At 40.4% G+C, this 23,854-nt stretch overlaps 1 protein-coding gene across 3 annotated transcripts in view; it reads left to right on the top strand.

Moving 5' to 3' along the window:
• The window catches only part of CACNA2D1 (calcium voltage-gated channel auxiliary subunit alpha2delta 1), a 531,008-nt gene that overhangs the window by 84,376 nt on the left and 422,778 nt on the right, over positions 1-23,854 (top strand). For all 3 annotated transcript variants that reach the window (XM_067468854.1, XM_067468853.1, XM_067468852.1), the window contains exon 3: positions 18,071-18,152. In XM_067468854.1, the coding sequence (XP_067324955.1) occupies positions 18,071-18,152 (82 nt within the window). The remainder of the gene's footprint in view (positions 1-18,070; positions 18,153-23,854) is intronic.

The following is a 23,854-nucleotide window of genomic DNA, read 5'->3' as shown; positions in this document are numbered from 1 at the left end:
TGCAATATCAAAGAAATCTTTAACTAGAAACTCTTTCTGTATACATCCTAGTTGCTTGTTGACTATAGATATGGGAAGGAGCAGAAGTACTTGCACTGTCCTATTATTACATTCTTGTTATGTATTTTCAATTTGTTTTTGATTGATTTATTATTTATTTATTTATTATTTAAACTTATATGCCGCCACTCCCCTGGGGCTCGGAGCGGCTTACAAGAATAGCTAAAATCTAACAAAGTTTAAAAGCAATTTAAAACAATTTAAAAACAACAGTATCAAACATTAAAAGCCTGTCGGAACAGGTATGTCTTACATGCCCTGCGGAAAGCTGGTAAGTCCCGCAGGGCACGAACCTCAGGTGGCAGAGCATTCCAGACTGATGGCGCCACTGCTGTGAAGGCTCTGCGTCTGGTTGCCGCTAGACGCAAGGTCTTGACATTGGGGACCTCCAATAGATCTTGGTCCTCAGAACGGAGGGATCTCTGGGGTTGGTAGGGGGTGAGACGATCCCTCAGATACATTGGCCCCAGACCATGCAAGGCCTTAAAGGTGAGTACCATCACTTTGAAAGTGGTCCGGTGCTCAATTGGTAACCAATGCAGCTGTAGTAAGATTGGTGTTATGTGGCATCTCATCGGAATTCCCGCAAGAAGCCAAGCAGCTGCGTTTTGTACCAACTTGAGCTTCCGAATCACCGACAGAGGGAGGCCAATGTAGAGGGCGTTACAGTAGTCCAGTCTTGAGATGACCGTGGCCTGGATCACTGTAGCTAGGTCGTCCCTGGACAGGTAGGGGGCCAGCCGTCTAGCCTGCCGCAGGTGAAAGAAGGCAGTTCTGCTCACGGCGGAGACCTGGGCCTCCATTGTTAGCAGAGGGTCCAAAAGGACTCCCAGACTCTTTACCAATGATGACGGGCGTAACGCCTCGCCATCCAGGGTGGGCAGATGGATGTCCCCACTGCCCGGTCCACCCAGCCATAGGATCTTCGTCTTTGCTGGATTCACCCTCAACCTGCTGGCACGCAGCCATCCAGTAACGGAATAGTGAACCTATTACTGTTTTGGGGGAGGCTGAAAGTGTTGACTTGCCTAGGGTCACACATTGGGTTTCTATGGCCAAGTAGGGAATTGGTCTCCAGAATCATAATCCAGTGCTCAAATCATTCCATCATACTGGAAGTCTAAGTAAGGGATATATAAAACTATTAGGGCTATGCGATTGATTAAGTAAGTTTCAAAATTCATTACAAAATTAGAGGGTGGTGGTGTTTCATTTCTAAAGTGTTTCTAAAGTATCATAAGTGAAAAATTCATTACTATAACGAGAGTAACGAAGTAAGGAAACTTCACAAGTAGGGAAACTTCAGGGGCTTCTTTCTCCCTCATTGTTACAGCTATTGGGGTTAAACTTGATATAATGGTAGAACACATTTATCATAGTTAGCCCATCAAATTTCACATATCCACAGACTTTGGGGGAACTTTCAAAGTTTTTATAAACAACTTTTTTTAAAAAAACTGAAAGAGATATCTCCTTGAATTTTCTATACAATGACACAAGATAACAGGGAATCATTCTTACCAACATTCAGAAATATTAATTCATCTACTGATTTTAGGGGTTCTTTTAAGGTTTTGACATTTTTTTTTAAAAAGCCACAACAGCTGTCTCATTGAATGCCTCTCATATTAACCAATAGAACTTCCATTTAGGGATTTCTTTGCAACCCAGCACAGAAATTTACTTACTAGAAGTATCAGTCAGTCCTCCTCTGAACCTTGAGCCAAGACACTCATGTATGCTCTGTCTTCAAACCTTTTTCAGCAAATGAGTAAAGTAGTTCTCACTTTACAACACTTTCCCAACAGCAGAGGAGGCATACAATTTAGGATATACCTCCAGATCGGGAGATTTTCTATTTTAAGAAGTCACACTTTTCAGTCATTTTAGGGGAGCCTGAGAGACATAATCTGGAGAAACAGGACTTATATTAGGTCAGTCAACTTCCGAATTTTATCAGGGCAAAGCATTTCTTACTTGGAGCTGTCCAGTGTTCTGTAAATCTAGAATGCCTTGCTGTGTATGAACCGGACTTCTTTAATCATGTGTATGTGCCTTTAAGTTGCCTGTTGACTTTTGGTAACTCCATAGATTTCATAGGGTTCTCTTAAGAAGGAATATTCAGAGGTGCTTTTGTCAGTTCCTTCCTTAAAACCTTAGCTAGACAATGTTTTTATTGCCAGCCTCTTATCTAAGTTCTAACCCTGCTTAGCTTCAAAATCAAATGGGATCTGACACCTTTTGGGTATTTAGGTGGTCCTTCAACTATACAATTAGGGAAACGATGCAGTTAGATAATGTGCAGTTAGGACTTCTTCAATTATAGAAGGGGAAAAGACACATTAGGTTTACTTATTAACAATGTAATGAGTCGCCACCGCAATGAGTCGCCATTACACCGCAATGAGTCGCCATTAGGCTGAGAATTGCGGTATATAAGCGAAGTAAATAAATAAATAAATGTCAAGAGCAGTGTGTATACAAGTTAGAGTTCAGTCTTAAAACTAATTGCAAAAACCATATTAAGACATTATTGCATACACAATAGTGGTATAAAATTGAGTGGTTTTAAATGTCATCTGAGTTGTGCTTATCTCAGTGAAAAGAAGATAAATCTAAATGTGGAGATTCCTAATTTTTCCAACACAGATTTGATTATTTAGAAAGAATGAATTTTATGATGGTGTAACTGTCACTGAGTTGAGATTTACATTGATGTTCAAGTCATTAGTTTGCCCTTTAGTTAAACAAACAGAGGCAAATTCATAAATGAATTATTGCTATAAAGTCGATAATCGCTACTGACTCATTGGAGAAACTCACTGATGTAGGGGTATGAGTAAAGAAGTAGATATGCTTTGTGTTTATTTTACATTTTATAAAGTGTGGTTGTCTGATATATATATATATTGCAAGTGAAATATCTGTTTTTGTAAAAATGAACTATTCTACTTGTACTCCACCATATCCATGAGCTCAGACACCAGATAGGATTTGGCATGCCACTTCTACAAGGTAGTCTACCAAATTAACAAGCATATCCATAGATGGATTTCTCATAATTCTCCACGCCTCTTTAGGCAATCCTTTCTTTACCAACTTTTAAAATACTATTATTTGACACATTTGAACTGTGAACCAATTTGCTTTTTAGTTTAAAAAAATAGAATTTAGAACTATTCTGTGTTCACAGGGATCTTCAGGCACTATGTACAACTTTAACTTTTATCTGACAACCAAATCAACAAAACCTGTCTTGTTCAGTTGATTTCTCATGCTGCTTTGAGCCAATGATGGTTGCATCTTGTCTTTGTGTGTGTGTGTACTTCAAACTCTCCAGCAGAGTTGTAGTGCCTTGTCAAAGTAGGATTCCACATGATGCCAAGTTTTATTATTGTGTAATATGAAGGAGATATTGGCTGAACAAAATAGGCTTTAAAAGGGGGACTAAAACGAGTCTTGGAGGTTGTGGCTAATGTTACTGCTGAAGCAATAATAAGGCTGTGGTGCAGGATTAGCATGGGCAAGAGTAATGAGTACATGATGCTGTACCTTAGATACAAGACCACTGCTGGTCTTGTATCTAAAACAATGTAATTTATGGAAGTATTTTTCAGTGCTCAAGAATAATCTGGACTCAGTTTAATTTGAATGTTGTTATATGGGGCATTCATAAAAACTGGCATCTGTAACACATGGGCATTCATAAGATCAAGATCTTTGTTCTCATGCTTGCATATAATGTAGAATATATCTACATTCAAACACTATGTAGGTTGGTGGGGACGCGAGACAAGATCTTTTCTGTGGTGGCCCCCCGACTCTGGAACACCCTCCCCAAAGATCTTAGACAGGCGCTACATTGGCAGTCTTTAGAAAGAACTTGAAGACCTGACTGTTCCGATGTGCCTTTCCTGAATAGGAAAACTCCAATAACAAGTCCCAGAAGCACTTCATTAGAATTAAGACTACTGCACACCGCACACTGCACTTACACTATAATCCTTACATATTATCTGTCACATCAGCATTTTTAATTCTGTACCCATTACTCTGGCCCGGCCCAGTTTTATTGTGTCTTGGTGTATTGTGTATTGCTTGTTGTTTTAATATTGCTTTAATTGTTTTCAATTTGCTTTAGGTTTTGTATTGTTATGTTGTGTTTTGAGGCCTTGGCCTTTGTAAGCTGCATCGAGTCCTTCGGGAGATGCTAGTGGGGTACAAATAAAGATAATAATAATAACAACAACAACAACAACAACAACAACAACAACAACAACAGTATAAAGCAGGGAAGGGAACCTTGCAGTCCTTTAGATGTTCATTAATTGCAGATCCCATTGAATATGTTCTCTAGGACTATTGGGAGTTGCACTCCAAGTACATGATTCCCACTACTACAGGCACAGATTGTACAACCTAAACAGATTTTTTGCTGAGGCCAATCAGAATAGCCCTGGTAGTAGACATTTAAACATTCTTCACACCTCTAATTTTTATCCTCATTTGTATTAATCCTCTTTACTTTAAACCTTTAATCTCTTCTTTACCAGTATCTGATCTGCCATATTTTAATCTCATTATGATTCTTTTTCTAAGGCTAAATCTAATGCTTATTAGTTTTGGGGAAAATTCATTTTGATATAAATTAGTCAGGATGTGAACCTCAGAGGTTAAACACAGCTGATAATATTCTTCCATGCATAAAGTGCCATGGAAATTAGTGCATTTATTTTATTAAAGGAGATGTATTCTGCTTTTGCATTTTGATCAGAGTACTTTGAGAGTAGTGCTGGGTGACTAATCTATCACACATTAGGATGTTGATATACAACTTAAGTAGTTGTATATCGTTTTGTATCTTAATGGACTGGATACTGAACTCATCAACTCTGGTGTATATATATATATAATATGCATGTTATCTTTGGTTCTCATCACGGTTGATCTTCCATACAATTGTAATCTCAGAGAAGTCTGAGAGCGTTTGCCTTCTTCCCATTCATCCTCCCTTGATCCTTCATTCAATACATATATCCTATGGGAAATTTTGCTATGATTGAGGACATTCCCACGTAGAGTAACATATTGATCTTGCATCTATGTTTCTATTATCTTTCTTTTATATTTTAGATGGGTATAAAAATCTTAATGCAGACAGTCAAAGGTTTATTGATCCATATCCGGCATGGGCAAACTTTCTAACTTGGGGACTGAATGGTTGGTGGGCCTCCCCAAGTCCCCTCCCTGCCTCCCCCCCCTTTTGAAGCTGTTGCTCCCCTTGTATCCTGGCCTCTACAGCAGCAGAAAATCATGTTAACCCTGTTTGAAGGCCTGCTTAAAAGCCTAGTTTTCAAGTTTTTTCAACAACATTGGTATGTGGGGGCTAGCCTAATTTCTTTGGGGAGGGCATTCCAAAGCCATGGGGCTACCACCGAGAAGGTCCTGTCCCTTTTCCCCACTAACTGCACTTGAGATGAAGGTGGGACCAAGATGAGGCCCTACCCAGCCTAAGAGCCCATGCCAGTTCATAGGGAGAGATGTGGTCATGAAGATAGGACCTGAACCGTGTAGGACTTTGAATTGGAACTGGAAACTTGTTGGCAGCTAGTGGAGCAGCTTTAATAGGGGCATGGTATGCTCCCTATAGATACCCGAGTTAGTAATCTGACTGCTAAACTTTGCACTAGATGCAGATTCCAGGCCGTCTTCAAAAGCAGTCCCACGTAGAGTGCATTGCAGTAATCCATTCTAGATATAACTAAGGTGTGGATCACTGTGGCCAAGTCAGACTTTTTGAGTTATGGTCGCAGCTGGTGCACATGTTTCAACTTTTAAAAGAGATTTTAAAAGAGATTCCACTTAAATATTAAGAAGTGTTTCTTTAGCATAAGAGCTATTGAGCATGGGAATACACTACCTCAGAGCACGATGGGCTCTCTTTGGAAGTGTTTAAACAGAGGCTGGTAGGGCATCTTTTAGGAATGCTTTCAGTAATGTGTTCTTTCATGTCAGGGGACTGAGATAGATGGCCCTTATAGTTCCTTTCAACTATGGTTCTATGACTAGGAGAAAATTTGAATTTTATGCTGTTTTGTATGTGCGCAAGTGTTAAAGACTTTTCTTAAGCTGATTTTATATGTATGCAAAAGCATGTGACTTAATAACTAGATTTTGGAGCATGACAGCAATAGCCTAATCTGAGTGTTTGATTAATTTCCTTTGTGTGAGCAATAATGTTATAACGACTTTTAAGAAACTTTAATAAAGCACCTTCAGGAAACAATGGCAATCAAGGAATTCCAACTTAATTAAGTCCTGTAACTTTTATATGAAATACTCTTATATAAATGCTTTATCTTAGTCATGTTTTGAATTGCTTAAATGCGAACTTTTCTTATGATGTGTGTAGCTCTCCACATTTATGTCTTTGTATGAAACAAATTATTTTGTATTAGGGATATGCAACTATGAATGTAATGAGAAAAATGGGAAGAAATGTATTAAAATAATGGCTCGGTATTGTGGTGGGATGGAAATCACACATAGTTCATGTTTTACCAGGCCACACACTGTCTTGCCAGAGAAAGAAAATATGCCACACAGATGATCAGTAAAGAGCAAGGAGTGCAGAGCAACATATATACAGTCATGAGAACACTTGCATTGACTCAGTCAATGTACTTTGAGAGAGATTCAAAGGACATTGTGTGAGTCAATGCAACTGATTCTAGCAGCTCATAAAGTAAGAACTGTCTCTCTCTGCAGGCTGTGCACAGCTAACAGTGTAAATATGTAACTGTTGCCAAAACTCCCTGGCTCAACTAGTCCCCAAAGAGGTGAGTGGGCCCTAGCCCACTCGATTCTGTCCTCTCCGCCTCCAGAGCCTTTGGGCCTCCGGCCTCGGGCCCATTCACTTCTTTGGGGACCAGCTGGTTCTCCTTATTGCGCAGGCAGGCTGGGAGGTGGAGGGAGGGAAAGCTTGTCAGCAGCAACAGCAGGCCTCAGCTGGGTAAGTGCGCTCTTTCCCTTTCTCTCTGCCTGAGATTTAGGAAGGAGGAAGAGGACAGGAAAGAGGAGGGGGAGCCAGGCATCCCTACATCGTGAATTTTCACTTATCGCTGGTGTTCCTGGAATGGAACACCCAGAATAAATGAGGGAACACTGTACTTGCATAATTGCAGCCAGGCTTTGAAGCTGCACGGCTATTCAATGCTAATCAAGGTTGCCAAATGCATTATTCTCACTTGCCTCTGATAAGTGAGGGCCCCATCTACAATGTATGGTCCCATCTACACTGCCATATACTCCAGCTAATGAATCCCAAGGATCTGGATACTTGCATCATTGCATAATTGCAGCCAGGCTTTGAAGTTTCAAGGCTATGCAATGCTAATCAAGGTTGCCAATTGCATTATTCCCACTTGGCTCTGATAAGTGGGGGCCCCATCTGCAAAAGCTGCCATATAATCCAGCTTCTGAGTCCCAAAGATCTGGATACTTGCATCATTGCATAATTGCAGTCAGGCTTTGAAGCTGCAAGGCTATTCCAATGCTCACCAAGGTCACTAATTGCATTAATCCCATTTGCCTCTGATAAGTGGGGGCCCCATATACAGAAAATAGGAGAAGGAGGAGGGTGGACAATGCCCTAGAACAACCCCCCTCCACACATACACCCACACACTCCTTACAACACCACTCCTCTCTTGCTCGATGAGGAAAAGGTAGTGGGGGCAATGGAACTCTTCCTAACCGGGTGGGTGTTTTAGCTCCTCCCACAACTTCTCCTCCCACATTTTAAACTTGGGAGCAACAAATGCCATTGCATTACAGGAAAGGCCAAACTTCCAGTTGGTTTCAAAAAATCCTTTTCCCCACCTCCTCCTGAAATGTTGTAAAAGACTGTTGGCCTCCACATTTAAAGCTATGCAAAGACTGCTCTCTCCTACACTTAGGCCAAACGAATGTGGTAGGAACAGGGGCTTCCATAATTTTAATAATCAGTGGAATTTAATCTATGTGATTTATTTATTTATCGTGTCAAGGGCAGACCAGACAAACAAAGAAACAGACAAACAAAACACAAAGTTTGCAAGGTTTGGTAGTTGATTAAATGTCCTTTGACCAGTAGCTGGCCACTTGGAGTGCCTATCGTGTTGCTGCAAGAAGGTTCTCCATTGTGCATGTGGCAGGGCTCAGGTTGGAGCCCCCGGTGGCACAGTGGGTTAAAGCCCTTGCAGGTTTGAACAGGTTGCAGGTTCGAATCCGGGAAGAGGCGGATGAGCTCCCTCTATCAGCTCCAGAGAAGCCTCCCACAAGGATGATAAAAACATCAAATCATCCGGGCATCCCTTGGGCAACATCCTTGGAGACGGCCAATTCTCTCACACCAGAAGTGACTTGCAGTTTCCCAAGTCGCTCCTGACACGACAAAAAAAAAAAAAAAAGGCCTCAGGTTGCATTGCAGCAGTTGATCAGTGGTTTGCTCTTCTCCACACTCGCATGTTGTGGATTCCACTTTGTACCCAGTTTTCTGTGTGCCAGTTTTCTGTGTCTCTCATTGATTGAGGTTCTGGGTTTGAGCCTGCCACTTTTGGACTCTCGCTTGCTGAGGTGTTCCAGCGAGTGTCTCTGTAGATCTTAGAAAACTATTTCTTGATTTAAGTCGTTGATGTGCTGGCTGATATCCAAACAGGGGATGAGCTGGAGATGTCACTGCCTTGGTCCTTTCACTATTGGTTGCTACTTCCCGGCTGATGTCAAGATCTATGTGATGAAGTGGTAGGATTCCCAGCATGACTCTACGGTGAACTTCCAACACAGTCACACTGAAATACCTAGAGATCCTAGGGAAAATATTTTAATCAATTCTGTAAATAATCAAATTCACAAAAGTCAAACCCACAAATGTGGGACCAGCATACAATTTGTTCAAATAAATTGTATACCACTCAGAACTGTAAAGATCAGAAGAAGGCTAGAGGATGCAGCTTTTTATTTTTTCTTTTTTCTTTATTTCCTTTATTTTTTGTTAATTATTTGACACAATCTCATATATAATGAGAAAATATACATTCAGAAATAATGAAACATATCTAGATCTGTATGCAGATGGTAACTTGTAGAAAATAAAGTATAGCATACTTTATCATTTTCAAGATAATTTTTGTGGAATGTTTGATTGTTGGACATGGAAACCCACTGGATGATCTTGGGCAGGTCACACACTTCCAGCCTCAGAGGAAGGCAATGGCAAACCTCTTCTGAATAAATCTTTCCAAGATAATCCTGTGATAGTTCACATTCAGGTTGCCATGGGTTGGGAATGACTTGAATGCACACAGCAACAATGAGTTTTAACTCCTGCTTTTTTTTTTTACTCTCTCCACGCTCATTATCCTCTGCTTTTCTTTCTTTTGACATTTTTTTTACTGCAGTTTATTGTTCCACTTGAACATTTGGAAAGAAACCCCTCTACTTGAACCTTTGTTGAGCTGATGTCCTAAACAACAGCAAGAAATCTGTTGCTGTCTTCTTAAGGCCCCAGACTTCACACTTGGTGTGACATTTTTCTTGTTGTTTAATAAACTCTGACCATGAGCAGCTGTCAAGCAGATACACACCACAGGCTAGCATTCAAAGAAACACCAGACAAGCATTTTGGTGCCCAGCGGGCTCTTGTTTTCCCTAACCCCTCTTTCTTGAGACATTTAAGAAGCTAAAATGCAGTAAAGCTTGGTATATCTTTGATTAGACATTTGCTTTTTTTGACAAGGAGAATGCTTTTTATCCTGGTGAGTTCAAGTGCTGTGTATTTTACTTAGTTTCCTCTAAATGCATCCAAATTTTATTTGTGTTCTTTTTGATATTATAACTATGGGCTCTCCACCTTTACATACCTAAGGCTAGATATAGTTCAGTTTATTCGATGCTTAGACCATGGGTCTTTCACATACAAGGCAAATAGATAAATACATGAACACCAGATTACCAAATACAATATAAAATACACAATAAAATCATATAAATCATTAAAATGTTACATGTATTGATGGCAAGATGCACCTTTAAAATACTACATACTGTATGGACTCGCACCTGCATAGTTAAAAACCAGGTAAAACCAAATAGAAATAGCATTATTAAAACTACATAAACAGCCACTATTAGTTAAAAGCATTCCCAGCACAGTTGACTGCAATATCAGATATTAGTTTTGCCCGGATTTTCCGTGCTGCCAAGGCAAAAAGAGACACCTTGTGAGTAACCACAGGGTTAGTGTCAGCCAAGAGATAGAAAATCTTTTCTGACACAGTGTTGGTTTGGAGGAGATGAAGAATAGACCCCAAGATTTTGGTTCTTGGCTAAGAGTACAGAAGACAGAAAAACAAATAGTGCAGTAAATCCATAAACGAAGAGCCAGAGGGGTGCCCATGTATCTTCCATCAATCACTGCTGAGGGCATACTTTGAAAATGAAGGGCTGTGAAGGCTTGCCTAAGTTTTGGAAATATGAGCCTAGTTAAGTAGATACCCCTATCATAGTCAAGTTTGTATAGTCTAAACCAGCGGGAGAATTTGGAATTATTAATAGCCTGCCTGTCGTGGTGGACACAGTGATTAAAATATATTCATGGAGCTTCTCCCTTGAGTTCAGGATAGAGGGCTTTTCAGACAGAGTGGGGTGAAATTCAAGCAGCTTCTGGTATCTTGTATTCCAGACTTTGCATTTTGCTAGCTGTTCAAAACATCCCTTGGGGAGAACACTGAGGAAATGAACACGTGATAGAATGGAGGGGAGACCAACCTCTGCTGCCAGGGTGCCTGGTGGGAGTCCCAGTAGTTTCTTAAGAAATGTATTCTGGGGAGCCTCCGGTTTCACTGTCTGAGACTCATCCCATCCCCAGATGGCAGAACCATACAAAATCTGGGCTATAACTTTACTCTGAAATCTTTTAAGGGCTGGGACAAGTAGATGCCCCCCTGCAGTGTTGTAGAATCTGAGTATTGCTCCAACAGATTTCAAAGCTACTGCTTTAGTGTGTTCTATATGGGGTTACCAGGATAGTTTTTCCATGTAATGGATTCCAAGGTACTTAAATTCCTGACATTGTTCTATTTAGTGACCCCTGATGGACCATCTGTGTTGAGAATGTCTTCTTCTAAACAAGATTACCTTTGTTTTATTATAGTTGATATTCATCTTTTCTTTAGAACAATATGCACCAAGCTTAGAAAGCAGTCTTCTCAGGCCAATTTGGGTAACTGAGATTAGAACCATATCATCCGCATATAATAGAATGGAGATTGTCTTGGATCCTACTGCAGGTGGGAAAAATTCTGGCCCTGAGAGTGCAGGTATTATATCATTCAGGTATAGATTAAAGAGTATTGCTAGCAGTAGTATCCCTTGTTTTACTCCTTTATTAGTATGAATGGGGTCAGTTAATGAGCCAGAAGTACCAACTCTTATTCTAGCTATGGTGTCAGAATAAAGTGCCTTGATTAGGTGATTTTCCATGTTGGTGTTGGCCAGCTTATGCCACAACAGGTTTCTGTCGATGGAATCAAAAGCTGCTGCTAAGTCGACAAAGGCAACAAATCGGTGTTTGGTAGGTCCAGCAGTTGCTTGTTGGGCTAAGAAATACAAGGTCAGACACTGGTCAATTGTACTCTGTCCTTTTCTGAAGCCAGCCTGTTCAGGGTGAATGATTTGATTATTGAATTCCCAGCCCTCTAATTTGTTTTACTATATAACTTAGAGTCAATATCTACGAGGCTAATAGGGCGATAGTTGTTGGGATCTTGTTTATCACCCTTCTTATAAATGGGGACAACTATGCTGTGTTTCCACCCCTCTGGGATTATGCCTGTGTTATTGATTTGCGAGAAACACTTTGCCTAATACTGGAGCCCACCACTTTGAATTTTTAAAAAATATTTCTGAGGGCATCATATTTTCCCCTGGGGCCTTACTCAGAGAAAGGTTTGCAATCAATTTCTTCACCCCAGAGGTTGACACAGGGGGCCAGTAAGGCAAACAGGTGGTATTGGGAACACTGGTAGGATGATTTTCTGAAGAAGTAGAGCTTACTAAAATGATCAAACCATTGTTGTGTTGAAATATGTCCAAGGACTACTGGCCTGACCATAATATCCCAAAACCGCTTCTCATTTCCCCCGACACAGCTAATTCTAATTGGTTCCTCTGAACTCTAGCATGTGTGTCTTTTTCCTGCTTTAAGAGTGCTTTATACGAAGCCCTCATCTGAGCTAGACTTGCAGTGACAGTACTATCCTTGTTTCTAAGTGTATGTTTGGAATGCTGGGTTCCATTGAGGCAGTGCAATCGATGCAAGGAGAGTACCTCTAAGAAACTCAGACCGGCCTTGTTTCTGATTGTGTCTCGAGAGACCCTGTCAGCAGATGTAACCTGACAATCTTGTCCGAAGTTAGTGCCTTCCACTTGTTTAACACCCGTCCCAATTCTAGCATTAAAGTCTCCACACAAGAGGAGCTTTGTGGAGGAGTATTGGCATTCCAAACATGTGAGAGTTTCAGATAGTCTAAGCCAGACATTATTAGGGTCTCCATTTTTTGATAATCTAAGTGGAAAATAAACATTTATACAGATTACATAACTAAAATACATGCTCTTAATGAGGAGGGCCTGTATATATTGTGGGAAGGAACTATCCAAAGGTTGAATGTCCATGTGTAGATTGACTGAAATGAATATGGTAAGGCCCCCGCTACCACAGCCTTTAGAGCTTGTTTTCACAGCTAGAACTGAATATGCTCTAAAACAATGGAGGGAAGGGAGATTATTTATTTATTTATTTATTTATTTATTTACTATATTTGTATACCGCTCTTCTCAGCCCTCAGGGCAACTCAGAGCGGTTAACAATAGCAAATACAATACTTAAACATGATAAAAACAGTTAAGAACAATTTAAAAGAATAACATTATAACAATCAATGAACATCATAACATCTCATCTTGTCTCATAGTTAAAATCAAGATCCAGTCTCATCACCCAATTGTTCCATATTTCTATATTAGTTACACTGCCTATTCAAATGCCTGCTCAAACAACCAGGTCTTCACTTTCCTCCAAAATGCTAACAGGGAGGGGGCCATTCTAATTTCTGTGGGAAGGGCGTTCCACAGCCAAGGGGCCACCACTGAGAAGGCCCTCTCTCTCGTCCCCACCAACCATACTTGTGATACAGGCGGGACCGAGAGCAGGGCCTCCCCAGACGATCTTAACATCCTAGCTGGTTCATAGGAGGAGATACGTTCGGACAGGTAAGTTGGGCCAGAACGGTTTAGGGCTTTATAGGCTAAGGCCAGCACTTTGAATTGTGCCCGGTAGCAAACAGGCAGCCTGTGGACCTGGCTCAACAGAGGAGTTGTATGCTCCCTGAGTGCCGCTCCTGTTAGTAACCTGGCTGCCGAGCGTTGGACCATTTGAAGCTTCCGGACAGTCTTCATAGGCAACCCCACCTAAAGAGCGTTGCAGTAGTCTATACGGGATGTAACCACAGTATGGACTATCGTGGCCAAGTCAGACTTCCCAAGGTACGGGCGCAGCTGGCGCACAAGTTTTAACTATGCAAATGCTCCCCTGGTCACCGCTGAGACCTGGGGTTCCAGGCTCAACGATGAATCCAAGATCACACCCAAGCTGCGAACCTGTGTCTTCAGGGGGAGTGTGACCCCATCCAACACAGGCTGTAACCCTATTGTAGCACTATATTGTCCCTTTAACTGGCTGTATCCTATGAAATACCATTAGACCAGTGGTTCTCAACCTTTGGGTCCCCAAATGTTTTGGCCTTCAACTCCCAGAGATCCTAACAGCTGGTAAACTAGCTGGGATTTTTGGGAGTTGTAGGTCAAAACCCTTGGGGACCCACAGGTTGAGAACCATTGATGAACGCTTTGCAGAACCATGGCAGTGAGAGTGGAATAATAGTGCTCTAATTTCATAATGCAAATGCGTCTCTAAAGAGCATGAGGATAAGGTAGGTTAGGCTGCCTATTCTACTATTTTTGGAAGAACCATCAACTGTCTAAGACAACTGATAGAACAGACAATTTTCTTATTGGCCTAAATCCATTCGTTTATCTCCAATAGAGTAGATGTGTTTAAAATAGTAGTAATTTGATACGTCAAAAGTTATGCAAGCTTTGTTGATTCAATATATCTACTGTATTTGGAACAGGCATATGCCTTTGTTTTTAATTTTATTTGTTTTATTTTAAACTAGTTATACCCACCATGCATTGCTGCGGCCAACTTTCCCTCCCTCTTTTTCTCATTTCTTTCTCTCCTTCCTTCTATCCCTCTTCCTTTCTTCTCTTTTTTCTTTCTTTCTCTCCTTTCCTCCTTCTCAACCTATTTCTTTCCTTCCTTATCAAGGCAGAAAATCCCACAATATCTGAGTGTGGACTCAGGAAACCTAGTTCAAAGCAGATATTCTGGGATATAGGGCTGTGTAGAAGGGCCCTGAGTCCACATTCAAATAATGTGGGTTTTTCTGCATTGATATTTTTATTTATTTATTTATTTATTGACTCCCAATTTGGCTCAGAGCGGTTTACAGTAGTAGATTAAAACAATACAATTAACTTTAAAATACAATAAAAACAGGAACAGACATAGTCCCGAGTTATTCACCCATCAAAAGCTTGTCGGAAGAGAAAGCTTTTACAGGCTTTCCGAAAAGCAAGTAAGTCTCAGATAGATCGGGTTTCAACTGGGAAGGCATTCCATAAATAAGGGGCCACAATCGAAAAGGCTCTCTGCCTAGTAGAGGACAGATGATAAGTCCGGATGTTGGGGACTTCAAGCAAATTTTGGTGTTCGGACCGAAGTAATCTCTGGGGTTGGTAGGGGGATAAGTTGGCCCTCAGATATATTCTGGGATATAGGGCTGTGTGGAAGGGCCCTTTGATAACCCAGTTTAAAGTAGTTATTGTGGGTTATTGTGCCTTGATATTCTGGCTTATAGGGCTGTGTGGAAGGGCCTTGGGTTATCTGAGTCTGCACTGCCATATATTCCATGTGAAAGCAACCGAAGAGCAAACCTAGAAAACCAATCTTCTTCGTAGCTGGAAGACTGCCTGTAATTCTACAGGGGTGTATCTTGCTTTGCCTTCCTAAAAGGCCTAAGGGACATGCACCACTCTCTTGTGGCACTCTGTCGATGCTCAGGGGCAGGCTTGACCCATCAGGGTCATCCTCCTCCTCCTGCGGGAAGGATCTTCTTGGGGATCCCTTTTGGTGATGCCAAGTCCAGAACAGAAAGCAATGGGAAGGGAAGGGAGTGAAGAGACCTCCAAGGGCTATCCAGTCCAGCCCCTTCTGCCATAAGGGAGAAGCACAACCAAAGCACTCCTGACAGATGGTCATTCAGATTCTGGGTAATAATAGTAATAATAGAATAGTAGGGTAGGAATAGACCTCCAAGGGCCATCCAGTCCTGCCCCTTCTTCCATAAGGGAGAAGCTCAACCAAAGCACTCTGGTCAGATGGCCAGCCTCAGCTTAATAATAATCTATATCAGACACACACACACACCTTTATGGCCAAAGGGAGGGAGAGCACTCATGGTGGCAGCGTGGGGAGTTTGCCATGTGACTCAATGGGGATGATTGTAGAGGTGGTCCACTACACCCCGCGCTGAGCCCATGTCACCCTGAACCGACTCCCTCACGCACCGCTGGAGCAGCAGCCTCCTCCCCCCTCGAGTGGGGGCTCCCTCCCTCCTTTGGCCAAACTCCCTCTACCTCCCTCCCTCCCGCCTCCTCCCTCCTTCCTCCCTCCCTTCCCTGCCGGCTGCTGCTTCTTTCGGGGATGAAGAAAAGAAAATGGGGGTGGAGAAAGCAAGCGGCAAGAGTGAAGAGAACTTTGCCAGCCTGACAGCTGAGGAGAGAGAGCAAGAGAGACAATGGAGGAGCTCTCTTGTGCACATGCACCCCCCACATCTGCGGGCATGCTCTGTGTCGTCCTCTGCTTTTTTTAGGATTAATGAGTTCTTTTCGGTGGTTTCTTTTAATTTTTATGGTTGTTGGTCACAACTTGGGTCATTAGGCATTTACTGGCCAAACTTCACGCCTGCTTGCCTCACCTTTTTGTAACGGCCCACTCTTTCCCTCGTGTAGGAAGGGGAGAGGCCATGCATCTGCAGTGTACCCACTGTGGATTTGGGTGATTTGAAGTCCTTTCTGCTGTTTGTTTGGGGGATTTTTGAATGATGGTCACTCATTGGTCTTTGTGAGGTGTAGTGTCCAAATTTGATGTCAAATCATCCAGTGATTTGTGAGTTATGTTAATCCCACAAACAAGCAGAGCATTTTTATTTATATAGATTAGAAACTTTAAAAAAAAAAACCCTGAAAAGTATGAAATGTGAATGTGTTGCATGAATTTTACCTTAGTAAAACAAAAAGATTTTTTTTTTAATTCAAGAATACATCTAAATTAATGTTGGAAAAAAATTAAAAAGCCAACAAAGGAGGGCGTTCCATCTTCCAGGAGCTTGGTTTGCATTGCCTCTTAGTTGCATGAAATAGCATTCTTTTGCATTCCCCCCAGGGTTGCTACAGTCTCAGCAGCACCCTGAAAGTTAACAATTAACAGGGGCTTAAAGTCAGCCTGCAAAGCCATTTGCTGTTATTGGCTTAAAAAAAGTATCTCTTTGGTCCAGAGACCGCTCTTTTTCCTGGGGATGAGATCTCCATTTTGGAAAAGCTCTCCTGCCTTCTTCAGTTTAGAAAAAGCCTCAGATGTGTTTGTGGTCAAGCTAGGCAGCTTGGACAGGCCATTGTGAGTATTTACCCTCTTGCGTTTGAAACTGGTGCTGAGCTCAGATAGGAGAAGACCTGTTCTTTCTTTAAAAAAAAAAAAGCAGCTCAGCACTAGGGCAGAGAATAGGATTTTTTTTTGCCATTGGGAAAGGCTCTATTACTTCATCTCCAAGCTAGCTTTGAGCTTAGATAGGGAAAGACCTGCTCTTTCTTATAATAGCAGCTCAGGGCTAGGGTAAAGAATCCCAGGATTATTTTCGACCATTGGGGGGAGTTAACTCAGCAGCTGAAGGAAAAAGGAAGGAAAGAACATCTACATGATTTCACAAGTTGACTGTGTTTATAACTTCAACAAGCTGTGCCAAGTCTGCCAAGGACTTTGAGAAATAAATATTCTGTTTGATGTTCAAATCTGGAGTGGCCTCAGTTGCTGGGAATCCTAAGCTTCTAAGTAAGGCACCCGCAGTTCACCCGGATAAAGAGAGAAGCACATCTTAGTTTTAACTTTATAGTGTATGGGTGTGACGGCACAGAGGGTTTCCCCATAAAGAAAACATTATGCATGTATACAAAGCATATTTCACAGTACCCCTGTGGGAATGAATCACTTGGATTACAATTGGTTGTCCACATAACCACAGATTTGACTATCCATGGTTTGAAAATATTCCTCTCCTTAAAAAAATAATCCAAAAACTAAACCTTGATTTTACCATTTTATATAAGGGATATCATTTTACTATATCATTGTATATAATGGGGCTTGAGCATCTATGGATTTAGGTATCTATGCAGGGATTCTGGAAGTAAGCCCCAGCGAATACCAAAGGTCCATTGTATATTTCTCAAAATTCTGTGGAAGCATTAGGACGAACTTTAGTATTTCAGATTCCTTGTTTATTTTTATTTCTTTTCTAAGATCTGAGTAATTTGAGGCAAATTTTTCTAACCAAGTTTTATCTGAATTACACAGAAGAGTTTTATGAGAGCAAAAGAGCACAGGAGAATGAGGTGGGAAAGTGGGACTAGAGCAGATGCACAGCAATATCAAAGGAACTTCAGCATCAATCTTCCACATGGAAGATAACCTGTCAGCCAGTATTTGTGCTTCTGATCATCAAATCTATTTGCCATTGATCTGATGGGACATCTCTTTTCTCCTTTCCCCTCCTTTCTTTCATTTCTGTAGGATAAAGCGGTGGGTGGATAAGATGCAAGAAGACCTAGTGAGGCTGGTGAGAACAGCAAGTGGGGTGGATGAACTTGCTAAAGTAAGTGCTAATTCTCTGGGCTTTGGTGGACAAATGATGCAATTCTTTCTAGTTAAAAGTTTTCTGCTGAACATCTTCTAAACAGCACCTTCCTTATTTGCAAACCTCTGTGCCTCTCTAACATAGGGCATGCCTATGACTCGACAGATAGTTCTTGTGGGTTTTTTCGGGCTATATGGCCATGTTCTAGAGGCATTTCTCCTGACGTTTCGCCTGCATCTATGGCAAGCATCCTCAGAGGTGAGGTCACCTCTGAGGATGCTTGCCATAGATGCAGGCGAAACGTCAGGAGAAATGCCTCTAGAACATTGCCATATAGCCCGAAAAAACCCACAAGAACTGAGTGATTCCGGCCATTAAAGCCTTCGACAACACTCGACAGATACTTTGTAGAGTTCACAATAAAAAGCTATTGGGAGGCAAGGCCTGCATTATCTTATTACATATTATCGTATTACATATCTCACTTCTTACAGAGAGATAAAAAAGGTATGTTCTGAGAAAGGGCCCTCTATATCACAATATCTTCAAGATACCACTCCCCACCCCCCAAGAAGTTTAGACTGACTTCCTTGTTATAGGAGACCTTGTACTGTACTGTACTGGTCCACTATTTTTAGTGATCAGTATAAGACCTTAGATAAGTTACTTTTGTTTCAGATTACAGCTTCTACATTCCTTTAGACAGCATGTCTAGCAACATTTCCAAATTCTGATTAATGTTACCCCTCAATTTTAATGTATGGATTTTATCTGTGTTGTTTTGGTCTCTCTCTTTCTGTTTACATATTTTAATTTTGTACTTTGAATTTCTGTTCATTCTGGGCTTGGTCGCCATGTAAGCTGCCCTGAGTCCCTTTAGGGAGATAGAGGCGGGTTATACGAATAAAATTATTATTATTATTATTATTATTATTATTATTATTATTATTATTATTTAGTGCTCATACCTTATTGTTTTTATGGTTTCAGTGTAAACCAGCTCAAGCATTCACTAAGGGGAAAGGCAGTTCAGAAATATTTTAAACTGATGTATGTTAGGCAATAAACCAGCTTTTATTTATTTATTTTTAAATTTATTTCCTATATTTATACCCCACCCTTCTCCTCCCGAAAGGGGACTCAGGGCGGCCTAACAAAAGCATCATACAATGTTAGCATCATAAAAACAACCACAGTACAATCAAAATATTAAAAATTAAAACAACAATTAAAACAATTAATTAAGACACATCCATTAAAATCAAAATCCAAAAACCAGTCTGGGTCAATTCATTGCCATAAGTTGTGTGATCTTCTTCCACTTGCTGCTCACTAATCAAATGCTTTTTACCATAACCAGGTCATTGATTTTCCTTCTAAAAGACAAGAGGGAGATGGCCAATCTGATAGGGAGGGTGTTCCATAGGTGGGGGGCCACTGCTGAGAAGGCCCTGTCTCTCGTCCCCATCAACCGTGTTTGCAATAGTGGTGGGATTGAGAGCAGGGCCTCTTAAACTTCGTGATGGTTCATGGCAGGAGATACATTCGGACAGGTAGTCTGGGCCAGAACCATTTTACATTGCTATAAAAATACATTTTGTGCATGTGTAGGGCTGTTAGATCCATAGATTTGGGTAACATATTTGATAAGTGATCAGATGAATTTATCAAAGGTCCATTGAAGTCTAAATTGGGCCACCATGTTAAGAAGAAGTAGAATTCTGATAAGAGGGAAATTCATGACATTTATTCCTTGCAGGAATAAACATCTGATTATTTATTCTTGGAAGAAGAATTTGGGATTTATATCAGAACCAGGGGGCTTCTAAGTAGGTTCCACATGCCATCAAACACCACTGAAAGTCATACATAACTTTGTACCTTAATTTATTATTATTTTTATTTGTATCCTGCTTTATCTCTCCAAATGAGAGACGCAAAGTGGTTCACCATAAAACCAATAAAAATATACAAATATTAAAATAGAATTAAACATAAACAGTATTAAAATAAACAGTTAAAACCAATTAAAATTATCCATATAGCTAAAATCACAGGAGCCCCTGACTTGATTTTACAAACTTCTTTCTTTAAAAGCCTGTCTAAATAAAAAAAGGTTTTAAATGGAGGAAGGTGAGTTCCCAGGGTAACCCGTTCTATGACTCAATTTAATTTTAATTATCGAGACTTCTACATGCATTAGAAAAATGAAGAAAAGGCCATCATGAGTGGTTCTAGGGAACAGGTGGGAGGATGATAATGGTGGTGAAAATGATGATCATCTTCGAATCATATAATCATATAGATGGAGGGATGCCAAAATTTGTGCACCTTGCAGCAACACACAGTAAAAGCTTTCCTGGCTGAAGATCTGCAACATCTCCAAGGAAAGAGGATCAACAACTCTCTGAGACATCCCACCTACTGTCAAACAGCTCTTAATACCATAATCACCGTAAAATACTGTATTCTCCTCTCCTCAAACATGTAATAATAATAAATAAATAATAAATACTTTATTTATAGACCTCCCTCTCTCCCCGAGCGGTTTACATACAAAAAAGGCATACATTCAATGTTGTAGTCAACAAAGACAAACAAATCAAAGCAAATACAAACAACATAAATAGACTTATGACTACTAAAAATAGAAATAATATAAAATAATGACAAATACTAATATTTAAATAAACATAGTTACACTAAAAACACAGTTTTCCAGAGAGTTAAAGCAACTAAAATGCATAAGAAAATGCCAAAAACATATCAAAAAATCTAAAATGTACTGTAGCAGCCTATAAGATTCGAATAAATGGGATTGATTTAAGATGTGCTAGTCTTCCTCCTCTCCAAACACTAAAACACATAAGTGCGTTTTCAAAAGTTTTCTAAAAGGAAGAAATATGTAATAATATTTGGACAAGCTGGAATTACAAAATTAGAAACAAGTGACTCCTGAAAAGGTTAAATATGATGGAATAATGTTAATGAAACATTTGATTATGATTTTAAACATCTTTCAATTTATGCAAATTTGGTTTTCTTTAAAGTTATCCATACGTGTGTACATAAAAGTCAGAAAGATCAAATCACAAGAAAATGCTTTAATGCCTGTTCTTATTTTTATGGGGTTAATCTTTATTAATGTGAAATCATGATGTGTGTAGACATATTTTGAAGTTCTTTTGATTGTGAAGATATAGTCCCTGCCTTGTAAGGAGTTTCTTTAAAAAATTACATTACGATTTTTGCATAGGATATTGGGGGGGGGAGGGGAGGGGGGGAAGATGGTGGTCCTACTGCTATTATCCAGATTGAAACAGTTTTTTTCTAAAACATCATAACTAATAATTCTAGTTAATAATAGTTTGCATGGATTTTGCTTTGAAAATGTCTTGAATTCTAGTGAATGGTAAAGTATGTTATACTTACTTTGCACAAGTTGCCATTTTAATATAGATCTAGACATGTTTCATTATTTTGGAATGTATATTTTCTGATTGTATATTAGATGGTTTGTGTCAAATAAAAAATAATTTTTAAAAAGTGTTTTAAAGGAGAGGCGGTTAGAAACAATTTTTTAAATCTTTGGACAGGGAGTTTCAGAGGTAGGGAGTGATCATGGAGAAGGCTCGCCCTCTTGTTCCCACCAGCCGCACTTGAGACAGGGTGGGACTGAGAGCAGGGCCTCCTCCACTGACCACAGTGCACGAGGTGGTATATATAGGGAGATGTGGTTTGACAGATAGGCTGGACCCAAACCATTTAGGAATGATAGGTAATGACCAACACTTTGTATTTAACCTGGAAGCAGACCAACAGCCAGTAGAGCTACCGCAACACGGCAGTCCAGAGGAGAGCAACTAAAATGATCAAGGGTCTAGAGAACAAGCCCTATGAAGAGTGGCTTAAAGAGCTGGGCATGTTTAGCCAGAAGAAGAGAAGGCTGAGAGGAGACATGATAGCCATGTATAAATATGTGGGGGGAAGTCATAGGGAGGAGGGAGCAAGCTTGTTTTCTGCTTCCCTGGAGACTAGGACACGGAACAATGGCTTCAAACTACAAGAAAGGAGATTCCATCTGAACATTAGGAAGACCTTCCTGACTGTGAGAGCTGTTCAGCAGTGGAACTCTCTGCCCCGGAGTGTGGTGGAGGCTTCTTCTTTGGAAGCTTTTAAACAGGGGCTGGATGGCCATCTGTCAGAGGTGCTTTGAATGCAATATTGAATGCAGGCTTTTAATGTTTCATACTGTTGTTTTTAAATTGTTTTAAATTGGGTGTGTCCACATGTGCCTTCAAGTTGCCTGTCAACATATGGCAACTCCATCAATTTCATTGGATTTTCTTAGGCAAGGAATACTCAGGTGGTTCTGCCAGTTTCTTCCTCTGAAAGATATTGATATGGTTGTTTTTAAGTTGTTTTAATTTGTTTTAAATTGTTTTTAAATTGTGTTAGATTTTAGCTATTCTTGTAAGCCGCTCCAAGCCCCAGGGGAGTGGTAGCATATAAGTTTAAATAAATAAATAAATAAATAAATAAATAAATAAATAAATAAATATTCCTGGTTCTTGGCAGGGGGTTGGACTGGATGGCCCATGAGGTCTCTTCCAACTCTTTGATTCTATGAAATGGTTCTGTCTTTGTATGGAGCCCCAGTTAGTAAACTGGCTGATCTCTGGACCAATTCGAGCTTCCAAACTATCTTTAAAGGCAGCCTCACGTAGAGAGCATTGTAATAGTCCAAACGGGATGTGACTAAGGTGTGGAGTACCATGGCCAGATCTAGCATCTCAAGGTACAGGTGCAGCTGGTGCACAGGTTTTAACTGTGTGAAGGCGCTCTTGGCCACCACCTACACCTGAGGCTCCAGGGCCAGCCCCAAGCTGTGAACCCGAGTCTTCATGGGGGAGTGTAGCTCTGTTCAACACAGGCTGTAGCCCTATACCCAATTCTGCCTTATGACTGACCAGGAGTACCTCTGCTTTGTCTGGGTTTAGTTTCAGCTTGTTAGTCCTCAACCAATACTGAAAGAGTTCTATTTTCAACACACGTTGTTCTAATTCTGTACTATTATCTACACATAATTTGAAGGTAAAAATGGTTTTGGAAGCCTTCTGTTTAAAGAACAGCCTAAAATTTCACAAGAGCAAGTTCTTTAGTAGATTTGTGTGCTCAATGCAAGAGAGGCCTGAGGCACTTAACAGCTCTTCCCATTCTATTTCTTTTTCTCTGAAGCTTACACGAGTGGAAAGGCTGCTACATATTCATTAATTGACCGTCTGCTGACTTTGTTTAGTAACACTTGCTTATTGTTCATAAAAAGCTAATATTTACTCAGGTGCAAAGAGGCATGGGGAGATTCCTGCCTCCCACGGTAGCAATCCTTCTTGTGATACTCTGTTTGTTGAATAAATGTGAAATGCTATATGCAGCTACCAAGGGGTTGAGCAGAAGAAGAAAAGCCCCAGGAAATGTTTGTGAAGATTCCTTCCAACGTATTTTTCTGAGAAAGAGCAAGTCTCACATTGATCTATGCTTTTTGTTAAGGAAAATATAACTGCTTAAGACTGGATTAGAGATGGAATGGAAATGTATTATTTTTGGTTTAAATATGGATCTGCAAGAGTTTTGTGTGGAATGATTATCTATATATATAAAAATGCTCTGTGCATAATGAGTTCCTTAAAAACAAAAGAACCAATGAACAAAATCACACC

Source organism: Anolis sagrei, chromosome 5, assembly GCF_037176765.1.
Source record: "Anolis sagrei isolate rAnoSag1 chromosome 5, rAnoSag1.mat, whole genome shotgun sequence".
Lineage (NCBI taxonomy): Eukaryota > Metazoa > Chordata > Lepidosauria > Squamata > Dactyloidae > Anolis > Anolis sagrei.
The sequence above is the reverse complement of the archived record's forward strand: the minus strand, read 5'-3'. Positions and strand labels throughout refer to the sequence as shown.